This window comes from Lathamus discolor, chromosome 5 (genome assembly GCF_037157495.1).
Source record: "Lathamus discolor isolate bLatDis1 chromosome 5, bLatDis1.hap1, whole genome shotgun sequence".
Lineage (NCBI taxonomy): Eukaryota > Metazoa > Chordata > Aves > Psittaciformes > Psittacidae > Lathamus > Lathamus discolor.
Window position 1 is genome coordinate 81996491 of NC_088888.1, and position 18776 is coordinate 82015266.

The 18776-nt window shown below is 37.8% G+C and overlaps 1 protein-coding gene across 1 annotated transcript in view; it reads right to left on the bottom strand.

Annotated features, from left to right (window-relative positions):
• The window catches only part of ADGRB3 (adhesion G protein-coupled receptor B3), a 478713-nt gene that overhangs the window by 191824 nt on the left and 268113 nt on the right, over positions 1-18776 (bottom strand). Inside the window, exons 13-15 of the mRNA XM_065681454.1 lie at positions 17447-17593; positions 16737-16812; positions 5538-5640 (exon numbers count right to left, since the gene is read on the bottom strand). Coding sequence (XP_065537526.1) covers positions 5538-5640; positions 16737-16812; positions 17447-17593 — 326 coding nt within the window. The remainder of the gene's footprint in view (positions 1-5537; positions 5641-16736; positions 16813-17446; positions 17594-18776) is intronic.

Genomic DNA, 18776 nt, shown 5'->3' on the forward strand with positions numbered 1-18776 from the left:
AGCAAAACTTTAGGTCCCTCTGGAGCTTGGATGTCAAAACCAGTTGTGCCTTTAAAAAATGTAAATATATATTGGGCAAAATATCTTGAGGCTGGGATTTAAGATGACCCCACATTCAATACACAAGACCTTCTGTCAATTAGGTTCTAAATCAGCAGAGATTTACACTTAAATTATTTATTTTTTGTGTTGAACTTTACAATCCCAGCTCCAGCCTCTTCAAAGTCAGTTGAAGATTTCTGATTTGATTTAAAACAGGATGGTAATCTAAGTTTATTACACATCATTAAACTGTAGGTAGTGTTTGGAAATTGAAACGTCCTTATTATTACTCATGTTTATCTTGCTGCCTGGGAAAAAGTTGTGATAAAATTAAAATTCAAGTTTTATTCCTGATCTTGTAAACCTTTCTTTATCAAAACTCAGATTGACTTAAAAGTACATGACTGGCTAAAACCTGCAAAACTGTATTCCCATTCAATGTCAGTATTGGGCATTTCCTTAAGTCAGAACTATATAAACAGAGTAGATGCAAAGTAGAGATTAAAAATATATTTTTAACAAAATCATATGTGATTTGAAGAAGCAGGTGGAATATGCTGTTTTCTTAAGTCATTGTTAATGTAGTTCTTTCATGAACAGTGTTGACACAGTAGATAGCTTCATATAAACAAAACACAACTTGGTATTTTATTCTAAAAGTTGTTTTATTTACAGAAAAAATATGGCAACCTGTGAAGTAAAATTTTATTAAATATTTAAATTCTTCCATCCACCTTTCTTGTGAAAGATGATAGAAAAGATCCTTCTGAAAAGGCTTGTGAGAGATGTGTTTAGGGAAATTTTCACCCTGTACTTCAGTATTTTGCTGACTGCATTGAATTTTATGAGTAGATTATAAATATTTAAAACCAACATACACTTATGGCACTTTATATTAACGTAGTTCTGTACAAACATAAATAAAGGATGTTCCACTCCTTGAAGTATTTATAATATAAAGAAGAGGAAGAAGGGATAGGACAAAGTATTGGATAACAGGCACACTGAGATTCTGAGACCAAGTCCTCCATCGTTAGCCAACAGCTTTGAGATACACTGATAGAACAGCATATACACAGACAAAAATTAAGAACAAAGGAATAATGGTACAGAATCAGCCTTTTTTAAAAATGTATTTTTATAAAAAGTATTGGTTTGTATCCTAAGACTGGGTGAAGAAATTCTACTTGCAATCTGATATAGTTATACGCATATTAAAAAAGTATTCCTATAGCTGAATTGTCATAAGACATTGCATATCTGAGATCTGAGACCTGCCTTTCCTAGCAGCAGCAGCTATTATGCAGTTTATGCTTGCTATTTCTGCAGTGCAAATAGAAAGAATACAAAAGCACTTTCACAAATAATGTCCATTATAAGTAAATCTACAAAACAGAGGGAAATAAAAGCTTTTGCAAAGCTGAAACACAGTAAGACTGCAGCTGTCAGATCACTTTTCACTCTCTTTGAAATGTATAAAAATGAAAAAAAATCACAGCTCTTGCCATTTAATTACCTAGCTGCAGCTAAGGAAGCAGCTACTGTGCTCATTAATGTTTACGACTGTTGCAGTATTGATTTATAAATTACATGATGAGAAAATGAACATGAGCCAGCAGTGTGTGCTCGCAGCCCAGAAAGCCAACCATATCCTGGGCTGCATCAAAAGGAGCATGACCAGCAGGTCGAAGGAGGTGATCCTGCCCCTCTGCTCTGCTCTTGCGAGACCTCACCTGGAGTACTGTGTGCAGTTCTGGTGTCCTCAACATAAAAAGGACATGGAACTGTTGGAACAAGTCCAGAGGAGGGCCACGAGGATGATCAGGGGACTGGAGCACCTCTTGTATGAAGACAGGCTGAGAAAGTTGGGGCTGTTGTGTCTGGAGAAGAGGAGGCTGCGTGGAGACCTCTTAGCAGCCTTCCAGTACCTGAAGGGGCCTATAGGGATGCTGGGGAGGGACTATTCATTAGGGACTGTAGTGACAGTACAAGGGGTAATGGGTTAAAACTTAAACAGGGAAAGTTTAGATTGGAGATAAGAAGGAAATTCTTTCCTGTTAGGGTGGTGAGGCACTGGAATTGGTTGCCCAGGGAGGTTGTGAATGCTCCATCCCTGGTGGTGTTCAAGGCCAGGTTGGATGAAGCCTTGGGTGACATGGTTTAGTGTGAGGTGTCCCTGCTTATGGCAGGGGGGTTGGAACTAGATGATCTTGAGGTCCTTTCCAACCCTAACTATCCTATGATTCTATGATTCTACAGTACAGGATTTGGACATCTCAAAAATAGACATATGTGTGTGAGTGTATATGTAAATATATCTCTGCCTGGCATATCAATCTGAACTTTTGAGATACTATTGACAACTTTGACAGCTATGAAGCACACAGTGCCAATTCTGTTTTGAAGCCAGGGTTTTGAGTCTCATGGAAAGCTTGATGTCTGATGCTACTGCTTGCCTGTTAGTTAAGTGTCCCTGGATCAAACTTCTGTACTGTCAGAAGGTGAGAGTTCATAGTCTCTCTGGAGCAAGTAGGATTTTATTGAGTTTTTAAAAGATTACTTTAGTGTCTCTTTAATCAAACTACTGGAAAAATGTGATCACATTCATCAACATGTTCACAGTGCATAAGACCAAATATCATCTTCTCTAAATAATGCATTGCAACTCACATTCTCATTGTAGTCAACTGTGTTAACTAATCTGCAAATCCAAATACCATGGTGTATTCCAAACAGCACTGTAATTGTGATTTACATTTCCACCAAAAAATAATTCTCTGGTTTTATTAATAAATGGGATAATTTTGATGTAAAATGAAACTATTATGATAAATTTTGAATGAATGAATATTTTAAGGCTAATTTAAATTTAACATATTAACTTATGAAATTATCACATTTGTCCATCTTTTTTCATAATCTCTTATCTACTTAACTTAGTGGATGGGAAGGTAAAAGAACTAATATGTGGGTATACTCCCATACATGAGCAGGCATGCTCTACAAGTTGCTTAAAAAATTAGTCATTAAATCAATTTGGAAACAGTTTCCAAACAAACCAATTAACAACATTTTAATAACAAAGGTCTGAAAAGAACAAAAATAACATCAAGAGCCACTGAGAAAAAACCAACCAATCAGCCAAACAAAAAAATCCCCAGATAACCAGATGAAAGAGAATGTTTGTATTTCCTGTTTAGTAATTAATCTATGTAATTGACATCATGATTAATTTGCAAGCCATTAATATGTAATGTTCAAATGCTAAATACATTAATGCCAATATATATTTCTGAATGTGACATATAAGGCTTGTTCTATAGTAATAAATTCTTGTTTTCAGCTGAGAAAATTATCATAGAATGGTTTGGGTTGGAAAGGACCTTCAAGATCCTCTAGTTCCAACCTCCCTGCAATGGTCAAGGACACCCTCCACTAGGCCTTGTTGCATAAGGCGCCACCCAACCTGGCCTTGAACGCTTCCAGGGATGAGGCTGCCACAGGTTCTCTGGGCAACTTGTGCCGGTGCTTCACCAGCCTCATAGCAAATAAGATTAGAATTATATTCAGTCTGAAAGCAAAGAGCACTCAAACCTACAAAATAATATTTTTATGCATCTAGAGCCTTAGTTCTTTAAACGGAACTTGCATTATGGAGGCTAAGATTTGAATATAAAAATCATGAAACATTGAAAGATATTAAAATTTTAAAACTCATTTCCATTCCCAGATTTTCTAGATCAATATATGCCAATCCAACTCCTACATCCAGGCTGATCAAGATCCTATATAAACGTGCTATGTATATAAAAACAATTTAAAGACAGGAAATTTGTTCCAAGTACTTGATATTTCTTGGGATTAAATTATAGGACAAAAATTGAGCCAAATGAAAAAAAAAATAATTCTGAGAGCTTTTTGCATAGTTATTGTCTTTTTACCTTGTTAAGACATGAGCTAATACAATACTCATTAATATGCTATTACTGAAATGCTGACAAAGCAAGGTGTAAATCAGTGTCTCTAATATAACCTTTTGTAAAAATAAAGTTTATCTCATCTCCAAGATTTTGAAACTTGGAAAAAACTTGTTTTTTAAATGACTCAAAAGGATGGATTAAAAAAAAAAAAAAAAAAATTGTAGTGGCTTTGGCTTGTTTTGGTTTTTGTTGTTTTTTTTTTTTTTTGTTTTTGTTTTCCCTGATATATAGGATTAAATAATTTGTGGTCTACTTCAGCAAATACTTTACTAAATTTTTAGTGAAATCTCTGACAGGGACAGAAGTTATATTAAAGGCTGACATTTTCTTTCAATATATATGATGTAACTTAGGTTGGAAATAAAATAAAACTAAAACCCAAAACTACCCATCCTGAAACATTAAAATTAAGTAGAATCAGAGAACTACAAAAAATTGAAATCTCCACAGTTCATCAATAAATTTCTAATCTTACTGAATTGTAAGGAGTCAGCTTAGTTTATGTTTCTTTTAGTCCTTTCTTTTCTGCTTGACTTTGCAGTAAATTTCACGGAGACGTTATTTGCAGTATCATTTTTCCGGGAACTTAACAGTGGTTTATAGTGACCACCGATGGCAAAATTGACAGTTTCTTCTTGAGTAAAATGTAAATCAAAGATCAAGAATTCAAACAGCTTTTATCATACTTTTGCCCAGGGACACAAATCCAAATTTGCTACTGAGTGAATACTGGAAACTCCTCCGGCTGAACTGTACCTATATGACCACTTGAGTAAAAGGTTTATAACAAAAAAATCACAGCTTTACAGTTTTTTGCATAACAGTACTATTTACTAAAGCTCTAGTAACTGTCTTTTCTAATCATCTCTTTATGATTTTATTAAACTCTTTCAGTAACATAAACAGAATTTATATGCCAGAATTTATATTTATATTATTTCCCAACATTGTACACAACAAAAGTATCTTGCAAAAGATATATTTTATTCTCCTTCTTGCTGCTGGGATATTGCTTACAGCAGAAAGAAAAACTGTTAATATTTTTCATATAGTTAGACATAGAATTCCTTCTTTCAGATTTAAAACATTTTAAATGTGAGATTAAAAGCTGCTACAACAGGTTATGTAAAAACTGACTTTTGTGTATAAAATAATGACAGAAAAGGCCCTAAGAACTACGGAGCTTTATGACTCATTCAGGGAGGGAGAGGTTAAGCATTCAGCACACTACACTTTCAGTTGTGTCCATCAAAGCAGTTAGTGGAGAGGTTTTGGTAGGAATTGCTGTTTAAATGAAAACCTCAGAACTCACAGAACAACAACTAATTTTGTGTTGCATAAAATATGCATGAAATAAATACACACTACCTTCAAAGTACGTTAGACTGTTCCTGCACTTAACTTTTATCAGTTAAACTGGGTTTTATTATCTGGTATTTAAAAGAACCTCACTTCTTACTCTATAGGATATGATAAATACACTTGGAAAAGCATATCAACTATCCTTGTACTTACATTAGACAGATGGGCAAGTTCTATCTCCAGGAAAGAATCGGTAGTTTTGGGCTCAGGTCGTATAGTAACAACAATGATTTTTGAATTAACAACAGTAAAATTCCTGAGGAGAAAAAAGAAAAAAAAAAAAAAAGAAGTAAAAAAGTAAGATTTCAGTTAGTATGAGGTTAAATGAGGCTTCTGATATTTCATTTAAGAAAGTATGTCATGGTAGTTTCCATTACTTTAGCTGACAAATATTCAGGGAGAAAATATATTTGTTTGGAAGTGGTGAAAACACTCACTCATTGCCAACCTTACTCAACACATTAAAGACTGAAGAGCAATAATGGTGGCAGAAGTGCCATTCCTTAAACTATGATTTACTAATCAGAAAGATGCATCGACGACACAAACATTCTGCCAATGTTTGAATGCATATCATTTGCTTCCCTCAACACAGACCCACTAGCTATGTTTTATGAGAAGGTCATTTTTCTTCCAAAGTGCTGTGTTGGACTTTTTTCTGACTGCTAACTGTAAAATTGTTAAGATGGATGATTGCAATGGGAGATTCTACAGTTTTATCGATTCTGTGATCATGAAAAAAAAGCCTACCTGTTTCCAGTTTTTGAAAAAAAACACTGCATTTGGTATATGAGAGAGCAACTTTATCACCTAAGTGCTTTAAAAAAAATTGTCCATAGAAATCTCACCAAAACAGATTTTTTTTTTCTTATATATGTGAGATTAGACTTGGTCTTATATTATTGTATGAGGTTAATAAAATAATACTTTTCTGTTAATTTATATAATTCATAATCGGTCTCTCTTTCCATCACTATGTTCTGCACCTACCTTTCTAGGATAGACTTAGTATTGCCGAGGTTATGCCAGTACAGGCATAAAGACATGTTGAAAGGATTTTCATGTGTGACATCCTTGCTTCAGATGACCTTGTCAGGCTTAGAACAACTACCAGTTATCAGCCTGACTGATTCTCATGATCATTACCATTTTCCTTTGTATGTAGTGCTGCTTTTCAACACTTTCTGACGATTGCACATAAAATACATAAAGTTTCACAGAAAGATTATTGTGGTTTAAACAAAGTCAGCCATAAACCACACATCCGGTCCACTCACTCCCCCCCTTCTTGCCCTCCCCCTGCTCTTGGAGGGACGGAGAGGAGAATCAAAAAGAATACAACTCCCACGGGTTGAGATAAGAACAGTTTAGTAACTAAGGTATAACACAAATCACTACTGCTACCACCAATAATAATAATGATAAAGGATATAACAAGAGGAAAGAATACAACACCTCAACACCAGCCGACCAATAATTCGCCCCATTCCCCCCAGCCAAGCACCGACCGATACCTCCTCCAACCCTGCAGTCACAGCCCTTCCGGGTAACTCTCCTTTACATCCTGGGCATGACGTGCCGTGGTATGGAATACCTCCTTGGCTAGTTTGGGTCAGGTGTCCTGTCTCTGCTTCCTCCCGGCCTCCCCTCCTCCCTGGCAGAGCATGAGGCTCAGAAAGTCCTTGGTCAGACTAAAACATTCGTGTTATCAGCTCTATTCACAGGCCAAAAGTCAAAACATAGTGCTGCACCAGCAACTAAGGAGAAAAATAACTGCTACTGCTGAACCCAGGACAAAGATATATTCACCGATACATGTTATCAAAGAAACTAGGCAGTTTAGATGTAATTACAATAGAGAGTATAAATTTTCTTTTGTTATTTTTGTTCTTTAATTGATTATTTTCTCTAGGGAAATGGTATTTAGGAGAGGATTCCATTTTGGTGGATCACTGAAACAGGAATTGCCATGGTTACAGTAGTAGCAACTTAACTCAGTGGGCAATTTACTCAGCACAAGAAAGAAATTATTCTTCTGGGGCAAGGTTTGAATTCTAGTTCAATTTTACTCAGCCAAATCATATAACAGAAATATAATAGAAGTGGCTTTCTATTTCATTTAATTCCTATTTTTTCTGTTTGTTTTTCACTTTATAATCTCACACATTGTTGACAAAAACATTCAGCAAACTTCCAGTGTGTTCTGCAGAGGCGGAGGTAGTGACTGTACCTTTAGGTATACGCAGTAGCTGAATATCTATAAATGTTCTGAAGACATAATTGTGTTCTTAAAAGAGAACAAAGCTCCAAATCAATACAATACTGATTAGCAGATCAAGATGAGAGGAAACAGAGCTTACTAGCTACTAAAAGATTTTGTCCATTTTGGAAATTCACATAAGCTAATGTAAATACTGATACTTCAGTATCTGATCACAGTCAGTCTTTGTGATAGAGAAATATCTCCTTCCTGTATCTAATTCTGGTACACTTCTGATGGTCATAGGGTGAGATACAAAAGAGCGTGTAAGGTGCCTAGATTGTAACCTTGCTATATCAATTTTACTTCACTCTTTTTAAAACTCTACCAATCCACTTGGTTCTCAAGAGCCTCTACCAGATTGTTTCACCAGAAAACAAATGTAACTGGCTATATCTCTGTGCAATGAAATCTGTGTCACTCATTGCTGTCCTGGGCTGAATACCCAGTTACCTATCTTGTATTTAACTGTTTATATAGTCCCTGGAAGAATGCAATCTGGCAAGTATATTCTAAACCCACATAGCATGTTAAGATGCCACTGAATTAAAGATCAAAACATTGTAGTCATAAGAACTTCCTATGGTCGAATAAATATTTGAAGATTCAAGATGACAGAGTTTGTTAAAGGCTCAATAAGAGCTTCCAGAGCTCCTGTCCTAATGTTTTTTGCAATCTGAATTAATAGCTATTAATATAATAGGATTACTTTGCTAAGTTTTTCTTCTACCTGGGTATACACCTTGAGGGTATTCTTTTATAGGAGTATAAATATTGATTCTATGTGATATGACATTCAGGTTTTCTTTTCTTTTTAGAATAACTCTCTTGCTCAAGAAAAATGAACTTATGAATAAAGCATGTTGCTATCTCAAGACAACATGAAAGAAGTTACAGTTCAATGAGTGAATGTGGTATTGTCCTGGGTTTACCAGTAGCTGTTTTGCTCCTTCTTAGTAACTGGTGCAAGCTCTGTGTTTTGACTTCCAGCCTGGGCAGAGAGCTGATAACACCGATTGTTTTTAATTGTTGCTAAGTAATGTTTATTCTGGCCAAGGACTTTGTGAGTCTCATGCTCTGCTGGGGACGAGGGGAGGCCGGAAGGAAGCAGAGACAGGACACCTGAACTAAGCTAGCCAAAGAGGTATTCCATACCACAGCACGTCATGCCCACGGTGTAACGGGGAGTTACCTGGAAGGGCTGGAACTGCAGGGTTGGGCGAGGTATCGGTCGGTGCTTGGCCGGAGGGAGTGGGGCGAGTTATTGGTTGGCTGGTGCTGAGGTGTTGTATTCTTTCCTCTTGTTATGTCTTTTATCATTATTATTATTGGTGGTAGCAGTAGTGATTTGTGTTATACCTTAGTTACTAAACTGTTCTTATCTCAACCCGTGGGAGTTGTATTCTTTTTGATTCTCCTCTCCGTCCCTCCAAGAGCAGGGGGAGGGCAAGAAGCGGGGGAGTGAGTGTACGAGCTGTGTGGTTTATGGCTGACTTTGTTTAAACCATGACAGGTATGTATTACAGAAAAATTACGGATGCTATAGCAGTAATGCAATGGAGGAAAAGCCCATCTGAGGTACTACATCCTCAGTCTAAGAAAGCTGACCTAAGGAAGTTTAAGGGCCTCTTTGGCTATACAGCATCCGAAGGATGGGGTTAGGAAATGGGGAAAGAGAACATTTCAATGCAGGAAATTATAGCAGGAAAAGTACAATGGTTGTTTAAGTGATGTGAAAAAAAGAGCTTGCTGTAGCAAAATCAATGATTCTTTCTTTCTTATTATTTTTCAAAGGAAAAAAACTATCTTAGAATATGGGAATTTGCAATGTATTGCTTCAGAGTGCTCACAGAGGAATCATATATAGTATCTTTTAGATTAGTATTATACTGAGAATCAATTTTCTGTGAACTTAAAAATAACATAAAAGTGATCATAAATGCAAGAACCATTGAAATAATATTCATTCCATAGTGCTCAAAATATTCAGTATTTCAATATCTGATTTTTAAAAATCCACATGATAAGATTAGCACATTGCAGCAAAGTATATTAGGAAATAGAATTAGACGAAGTTTATTTACTTGTGTATGGAAAAAAGCCCTACGATTATTTTATTTATATAAGGAAGAATAAATTTCTTTCCTCTGACCTCTTGTTTAAAGAATACTGTAAAAAAATATTTTAATATTATACATGTACCACTAGGATTAAACACATTGTCCAAAAAGTTCCATATTAATGAAATTGCCAATTCTCATCTCACACCATGTTTGCAAGGCTTACTTTTAGTGGACTCTATGCCAGTAAAAACAAAATAAATCAAGCCCAAATAGTAAAATGTAGCTAATTTTAGAGTTTGTGAAATATATTGTGTAGGCTGTCCTAGATAATGAAATCCTCATTTTACTCACAGAACACCTGTGATGTACCAGATGGGGATTCTGTGGGTAGGTGCTTTGACAGATTTTCTCAGAAGATATACTGAGATATTTTTTAATCTATTTGTTTGTGTATTTTAAACAAAAAAGTTCCTTGGAATGAAGCAGAAGCTTCCACACCTTCTAGTGCTCATATTGAGGGATGTATCGGAATGTGTGTTACCATTGTTCTTCTGAGAACTACAATCACATACTTACTTTACTCTCACTTTAATCCCTGCAAAGCCGGGGACTGAAATCATATGGGAATTGGTAGATTTTTCTAGATATTTTACTACAGCCAGTAAAAATCACCTCTTTTACCAGGTTGTTAAGATGTAAATAATGTGGCCTTTGAACTCAAACATGATCTGATTTTACTGATTTTACCTTGGTTTATTGTTTTGTTTATGTTAATTCCCATCACTAACATATTTTGTCAACTGTCATTATATTTAGAAAAGCATCACATAAGGGACTTACCCAGAATGATTTTTTAATTCCTACATTGTACATAGCTACCACACTTCTAGGCATCATTTAAAAACTAAATGATGCTGCCTACCTTCACATTCTACAGTGTTTGCTTCATACACAATGCTACTGAGGTAAAGCATTTCAGTATGTTCAGCAACAATACAGTTATCATGACAGTGCTTACTGCAGTTACATAAGTTTAGTACAAATTGTAATTAATATAAACCCATGTAAGATAGTTTTTCAATGCAAAACGTAAGGAAACAAAAATAAAACTTTTCCTAACTCAGTGGGATATACAGAAACCTTCACTTCATTCACGTCCCTGAACGACTGTAAAATGATAAACCACCCCACTGCATTTCTAATCTTTGAAAAGAGTATAATAGCTCAACTAATTCAGCACTAACCACAGTTGCAGCTTTCTTCTAATTCAGAACTTCATCTGAATGAACATTTAAAATTGTTTGAATGCATAAAAATGCATTCAACAGCAGTTAATATAGAATCATAGAATGGTTAGGGTTGGAAAGAACATTAAGATCATCTAGTTCCAACACCCCCCATCATCTAGTTCCAACACCCCCACCGTGGGCAGGGACACCTCCCACGGAACCAGGTTGCTCAAAGCCCCATCCAACTTGGCCTTGAACACTTCCAGGGATGGGGTATCCACTGGTAACCTGTTCCAATCTCTAACCACCCTCACAGTAAAAATGTCTTCCTCATATCCAATCTGAATCTCCCCTGTTTAAGTTTGAAGCCATTACTCCTTTTCCTATCACTACAGTCCCTATCTTCATTAGTGACATAGACAGTGGGATCGAGTTCATCCTCAGCAAATTTGCAGAGGACACCAACCTCGGTACTGTAGTTGATAAACTAGAGGGAAGAGGTACTATCCAGAGGGACCTTGACAGACTGGAGGAGGGACTTGTGCAGACTTCTTGAATCTCAAGAAGGCCAACTGCAAAGTTGAAGCAATCCCTAATATCAATACAAGCTAGGGGATGAAGAGATTGATAACAGCCCTGTGGAGACGGACTTGAGAACACTGAAAAGTTGGCATGAGCTGTCAGTGTGCACTTACAGCTGAGACAGCCAACCATATCTTGGGCTGCACCAAAAGAAGTGTAACAAGGAGATCTAGGGAGGTGATTCTCCCCCTCTACTCTGCTTTTGTGAGATCCCACTTGGAGAACTGCATCCAGCTCAGGAGTTATCAATACAGGAAAGACATGGAACTGTTGGAATGGGTCCAAAAGGAGGGCCACAAAAATTATCAGAGGCTGATAGATTTGTTCACACTGGAGAAGAGAAAGCTCCAGGAAGGCATTATTGCAGACTTTCAATATATAAAGGGGTCTTATAAGAAAAATAGAGATTTTTTACCAAGGCCTGTAATAACAGGACAAGTTGCAATGGTTTTAAACTGAAAGAAGGTAGATTTAGATCAGTTATAAGGAAGACATTTTTTTACAGCGAGGGTGGTGAGACCCTGGCACAGGTTACCCAGAGAAGCTGTGGATGTCCCACCCCTGGAAGTGTTCAAGGTCAGGTTGGATGCGACTTTAAGCAACCTGGTCTAGTAGAAGGTGTCCTTGCCCATGGCAGGGGGGATGAAATTAGGTGATCTTTGAAAGTCCTTTTCCACTCAAACTGTTCAATGATTCAACGATTCTATAAAAAGTTTAAAATTGTGCCACCTTTGAGGTACTAATTTAAAGGCATCAGATCAAATTTTCAGTATTATTGCCATAAGAAAAGAAATCCAACATTACCCATTTCCTGAAGAGGTAAGAAATGTAAGCTGTACAAGTTTCAATGTAACATCATTATAAATATTAAAGAAATGCAGGGAATTACTGAGGCGTTTTACTCTAAATAAAGAGGCTAGAGGTACCTGAGAATATGTGTTATATTTTTATATCACAGATTAATAATGACTTTTATTCCTTATTCACATACATAAGAGGAAGTAATAGTGCTTGTTTCCTTTTCTCAGGCATCTAAGAATTGGATTCAAATAATGTTGAACATATTCAGAGGCAAAGTGGGATATCCTAGTATTTGAATTTCTAAAGACTTCATTCGTGAATAAGTATACATATATTATTAGACCATTCTGCTTAAGAAGCTCATAAAACCTGCCTGTGAACTGAATTGCCCAGTCAAATGGCCAAATTTGTGATGCAAATCAGTAACCAGCTGAAAGTAGAGCAGATTAAAATAAAACATTTGGTAACTGAGATGCACTTTCTCATAGTCCATTGTACTTAAGGTGCTGTACTTTCATTTCCCTATTCTTCCCCTACTCCTCCTACTTAGGATACTATTGATTCTAGGGAAAATCTAGTAAGTAATCCACAAATTTCACTCTTCTAATGGATGAAATAAACACCCTAAAAATCTTTTCATATAAGCAAATATACAGCATTCAAGGTTCACACTTGTTTTCTGTTATGGTGGACGTACCAACTAGGGGAGCAGCGCTGCTAGATTTAGTACTCGCCAACAAGGAGGGTTTGGTCGAAGTGGCGACGGTCAATGGCAGCCTTGGCTGCAGTGACCATGAGATGGTGGAGTTTAGGATCCTGTGTGGGAGGAATAGAATACCTAGCAAAGCCACAGTTCTGGATTTCCGAAGGGCCAACTTTGGCCTCTTCAGTCAACTGCTAAGGGAAGTCTCATGGGAAAGTGTACTAGGCGGTAAAGGGGCTCAAGATAGTTGGTTAGCATTCAAGGACCGCTTCTTCCAAGCTCAGGATCGGAGCGTCCCAATGAGTAGGAAGTCAAGTAAGGGATCTAGGAGACCGGCGTGGTTAAACAAGGAGCTGCTGGGCAAACTCAAGTGGAAAAGGAGAATCTATGGATTATGGAAGGAGGGGCTGGCCGCTTGGGAGGAATATAGGACAGTTGTTAGAGGATGTAGGGAGGCAATTAGGACAGCTAAGGCCTCCTTGGAACTCAATCTTGCTAGTCCGGTTAAAGACAATAGAAAGGGCTTCTTCAAATACATAGCAAATAAAACTAACACAAGAGGCAATATAGGCCCACTGCTGAACGAAGTGGGTACCCTGGAGACAGAGGATATAAAGAAGGCAGAGGTGCTGAATGCCTTCTTTGCCTCTGTCTTTACTCCTGCAGACTCTCCCCAAGGGCCCCGGATTTCTATAGCCCCAGAAGGAGTCAGGACAAAGGAGGAGTTTGCTTTGGTAGATGAGGATTGGGTTAGGGATCAGCTATGCAATCTGGACATCTGTAAATCGATGGGTCTGGATGGAATGCACCCACGGGTGCTGAGGGAGCTGGCGGAGGTCATTGCTAGGCCACTTTCCATCATCTTTGGAAAGTCGTGGGAAACGGGCGAGGTGCCTGAGGATTGGCGGATGGCAAAGGTCACACCAATCTATAAGAAGGGCAAGAAGGAGGACCCGGGTAATTATAGACCGGTCAGCCTTACCTCCATCCCTGGAAAGATGATGGAACAACTTATTCTTGACTCCATCACTAGGCATATCAAGGATGAGGGGGTCATTAAGAACAGCCAACATGGTTTTATGAGGGGGAAGTCATGTATGACCAACCTTATAGCCTTCTATGAGGAAGTGACTAGGCGGAGGGATGATGGTAGAGCGGTAGATGTAGTTTTTCTTGATTTCAGTAAGGCATTTGATACTGTCTCCCACAGCATCCTCACAGATAAGCTAAGGAAGTGTGGGCTTGACGATCAAGTAGTGAGGTGGATCGAGAACTGGTTGAGAGGAAGAAGGCAGAGAGTTGTGGTCAATGGCACAGATTCTAGCTGGAGGTCTGTGACTAGTGGAGTTCCTCAGGGGTCGGTGCTGGGACCGGTGTTGTTTATTATTTTCATCAATGACCTGGATGAGGGAACTGAGTGCACCCTCAGCAAGTTTGCTGATGACACAAAACTGGGAGGAGTGGCTGACACACCAGAGGACTGTGCTGCCATTCAGCGAGACCTGGACAGGCTGGAGAGTTGGGCGGGGAGAAACTTGATGAAATTTAACAAGGGCAAGTGTAGAGTCTTGCATCTGGGGAAGAACAACCCCATGTACCAGTACAGGTTGGGGGGTGACCTGCTGGAAAGTAGTGAACGGGAAAGGGACCTGGGGGTCCTGGTGGATAGGAGGATGACCATGAGCCAGCAATGTGCTCTTGTGGCCAAGAAGGCAAATGGCATCTTAGGGTGCATTAGAAAGGGAGTGGTTAGTAGGTCAAGAGAGGTTCTCCTCCCCCTCTACTCAGCCTTGGTGAGGCCGCATCTGGAATATTGCATCCAGTTCTGGGCCCCTCTGTTCAAGAAGGACAGGGAATTGCTTGAAGGAGTCCAGCGCAGAGCCACAAAGATGATTAAGGGAGTGGAACATCTCCCTTATGAGGAGAGGCTGAGGGAGCTGGGTCTCTTTAGCTTGCAAAAGAGGAGACTGAGGGGTGACCTCATCAATGTTTACAAATATGTAAAGGGTAGGTGTCAGGATGATGGAGCTAGGCTTTTTTCAGTGATATCCAGTGATAGGACAAGGGGCAATGGGTGTAAACTGGAACATAGGAAGTTCCACGTTAACATCAGGAAGAACTTCTTTACTGTAAGAGTGACAGAGCACTGGAACAGGTTGCCCAGGGGGGTTGTGGAGTCTCCTACACTGGAGATATTCAAGGCCCGCCTGGACAAGTTCCTGTGTGATGTACTGTAGGTTACCCTGCTCTTGCAGGGGGGTTGGACTAGATGATCTTTTTAGGTCCCTTCCAACCCTTGGGATTCTGTGATTCTGTGATCATCACCTGTCCGTTACAAAATTAAGATCTGAAAGCACACAACCACCTCAATGCTCTCCAAGGACTGGCAGATTAGCTCTAAGATCTGCCAAAAAAGACTGACTACAATAGTGTCCTTGTTAAACCATGACAAATAACCGTTTGGCTCTGTTTCGTTGAAAAGAGGAGAAAAGAAGAAAAAAAAACCTGTCACAAACATCCCTTCCCGGCTAATTTCAGGAAGCGTCACAACAAATGGAAAGGGCTTAGTGACATTTCAGAAGTGGATCATGCCTTAAGCAAAGATGGCTCTCAACAGCACTTCCCAGGCTTCCAGGAGTCCTGCCAGGACAGCACTGTTGTAATTGTGCTCTCAGACAGATTTCTCTCGCCAGCATTGCAGCTACTCATCATAAAGTGCATTGAACTTTACTGGGAGGTGTTTTTGTCTGTTTTGTTTGTTTGATTATTTGTTTGTTTTCTTAGGACTAAGTCTTTTTTGTTTTCCAACAGATTTTGGCAAAACCCTGTTTTGTAGCATCCTTTGTTTCAAATCCTGAAGTTCTGGTTAAACAAAGTAGAGAAAGGTGATTTGGTGGTTTCCTAATTACCATCCTTTCTAATTATTGTGAATTCATTAGCAGCTATTGTAACATAATCTGCACCCATTTCTTTTACCATAAAAGGACATTAGTAGACCAGTGGTGCATATATTATTTCGCATTAGCATATTATTGCTAATGTGAAATAAGATAGTATTAATGGATTATGAAACAATCTCAACCAGTAATTTGAGAAGAGGTGGTGTTTATTTCCAAATTTTCTGTTTTCAAGTACAGACAGGAAAAAGTGAAACAAGATACCTGCCTATTTCTTTATGTATGTGTACGGCCTCATAACTGACATACAACAGCTGTTCAGGCACATGCATGTCTTGTTTCTAAAATCAATCCTCTCAACAGCTCTGCTGTGCCTTCTGAACAGAACTTGCACTGAAAATGTACTTGTAAAACTACTACTAGAAACATCTGTAAATGTAGGTTGATAACTAAAGTTGTCTGTGCAGGTTATGTTATTACTAGATCACTTCACTAATTGGACAAACAGTAGTTTGAAGCACAAGTGTAAATAGCCTGAACATTAATGTACATCAGTGGGCATACTTTTAACCAAACATTTCTGTAATTAAGCTTAATATAGACTACATAAAATATAAACTAAACTAATTTGATAAAAAGGCTATCCATCATAAAAATGACCAAGCATGCAGGAAAGAAAAAAATATTAACTAACAGGAAAAAAAAACCCAAACAATACCAATATGGACAGACTTAGTTGTCTGCTTTCAACCCAACATGCAGCGTGGTTATGATTCTGAAATATTATAATTCATATTGTATTTATGAAATTGCTTACCTCAAAGTGGGCAAAATGAGTTCTAAATTTTTGTATAGCACTGCTCCAAGTACAAATACAGTTGATTCATCTAGTTCTGGAAAGAGTAAGGAAGAAAAGATTTTTAAACGCTCTTTTCCAAGCCTTCATCAGAATATAAAACTGTGAAGACCATTTATCTTTCTAAAAGGAATTTTATTTTAAATAAACCATCCTCATTCTGAATTATATTCTGAACATCTGTCATAAAGACGTAACTGTCAGGAAAATATCAAAAGATTTAGACCACTGAAACCAAAATTTTCAGAAAATCCATCACTGTGTACTGATGTCCACGCTAGTTCATTTACCTTTATAATGAAGTATCCTTCAAGACTGTCTTTAGAGTTTAATGCCTAGCAAATAAATTCTCTAATGTCAGATATCTGCACTGCAAGAGTATTTGTAAGCTGTATCTGAAATAATGGTAATTTGCCAGATGAGCATCGTTTAGTAGAAGTTAGGTGGCCTTTCAGAATGTATCAGTCTGTTGCAGAGAAGCACCTTCAGGGGGCTCAGCAGAGCTGCATTTCAAGTCTCCTCATGCCATCATAGGTACGTTCTTGCGCATAGGATTTCTTTTGAAGATGGACAAAATTACTTCTGTATCATACAGTGGCCTTATGAGACAAAGTTTTTGAGCTCCCTTGTTAAAGCTAACAGAAAATTAATGTGCTGATATGCTTTTTTACCTGTTGACATAGGGGTGAAGATATTTTTTGGAATGACAACCCTGTCTTCTGAGTTTCGTGCCCAATCAACCATTCCTTTTCTTCCTTTCATGGGGAAATTGATGTCGGTTAAAACTGATGCAGCAGGAAGCTTCTGAATGCTAGCCACTAGTAAGAGAAATTACAGAATGAAATGAAGTTGTGTTGCATACTTTAAATAATCGTATGATGATAACAGTACAGCAACAACAAAAATGTTTAATAATACATTTGAAGTAAAACAGAAATTTACAGGACACTAACTAAGAGAAAGTGTAGTCTTTTCTTTATTATGCAGTTCAACTCTGGATTAATTGCGTGGCATTAACAGTATCATTTGTCAGTCAGATTCTGATCAAGTTTCTTAACAGGGATTGTTGAATGTTCTGTCTTATACCTTGAAATTTGAACATAAGAAGACATCATTGTATGTTCAGAGCAAATTTTAAAATTATCAAATGTGACAATGAAAGGAAGAGGATGCTGCAAATTGCTTTGGGAATCACAACTGCTGGATGCAGGCTAATGAAGCAGTAACAGAGCTGTTATCCCCTATAAAGGCACAATTTCAAGATAGACCCATTAGGGAGATTCACATATTAAAAGACCTCATTGTTTCCATGAAAATGAGAGTAATGTGGAATAGCACTTGATTTCTTTTCCTTGAAGAATAATCCCCATTCTGAATTCTTAATTATATTTTTTCCATCCAAAAAAAAAAAAAACCTCAAACATCCAAGCCCCAAACAACATCACTATTATCTCTGTAATAGATATAGAAAGATAGAAGTAGGTATCAAATCTAAAAAATAGGCAGTTTGGAATTTTGTTTACCCCTTCTCATTTTCTCTCTGCTTTCTAACTCAACTATTATCCGGAAATAAGTTTCAGCTTTGCTGTAAAATCAAAGTATGACTCCATGGCAACACTGTCAGTGTCTACTAAGACTCAAACAATTTCTAATGAACTGACAGGGCTGCCAGTGTTTACGTACACTCAGAGAGATGATAAACAACACATCTGAAGCACTAGCTCTGTTCTTAATATAAGCCATGTTGATAGCCATTTCCTGCTCAATGCTCTTCCTAATCAATTTACGAAGAGGCTAATGTAGTTGGAAGAGTTCGAACATTAGGACTATACTTTGATCTGCCTAATGATTCCACCGCAAGGACTCTGCAAGGGGGCTAAATATAAAGACAATGGGCGACAGCTGTAAAAGCAATCAGAACAGCAAAATTAAAGTAGAAAACCATTATGTATCTCATCAGTGAATTTTATTTGAAAGGAAACTGTAATTCAAATCTAAGAG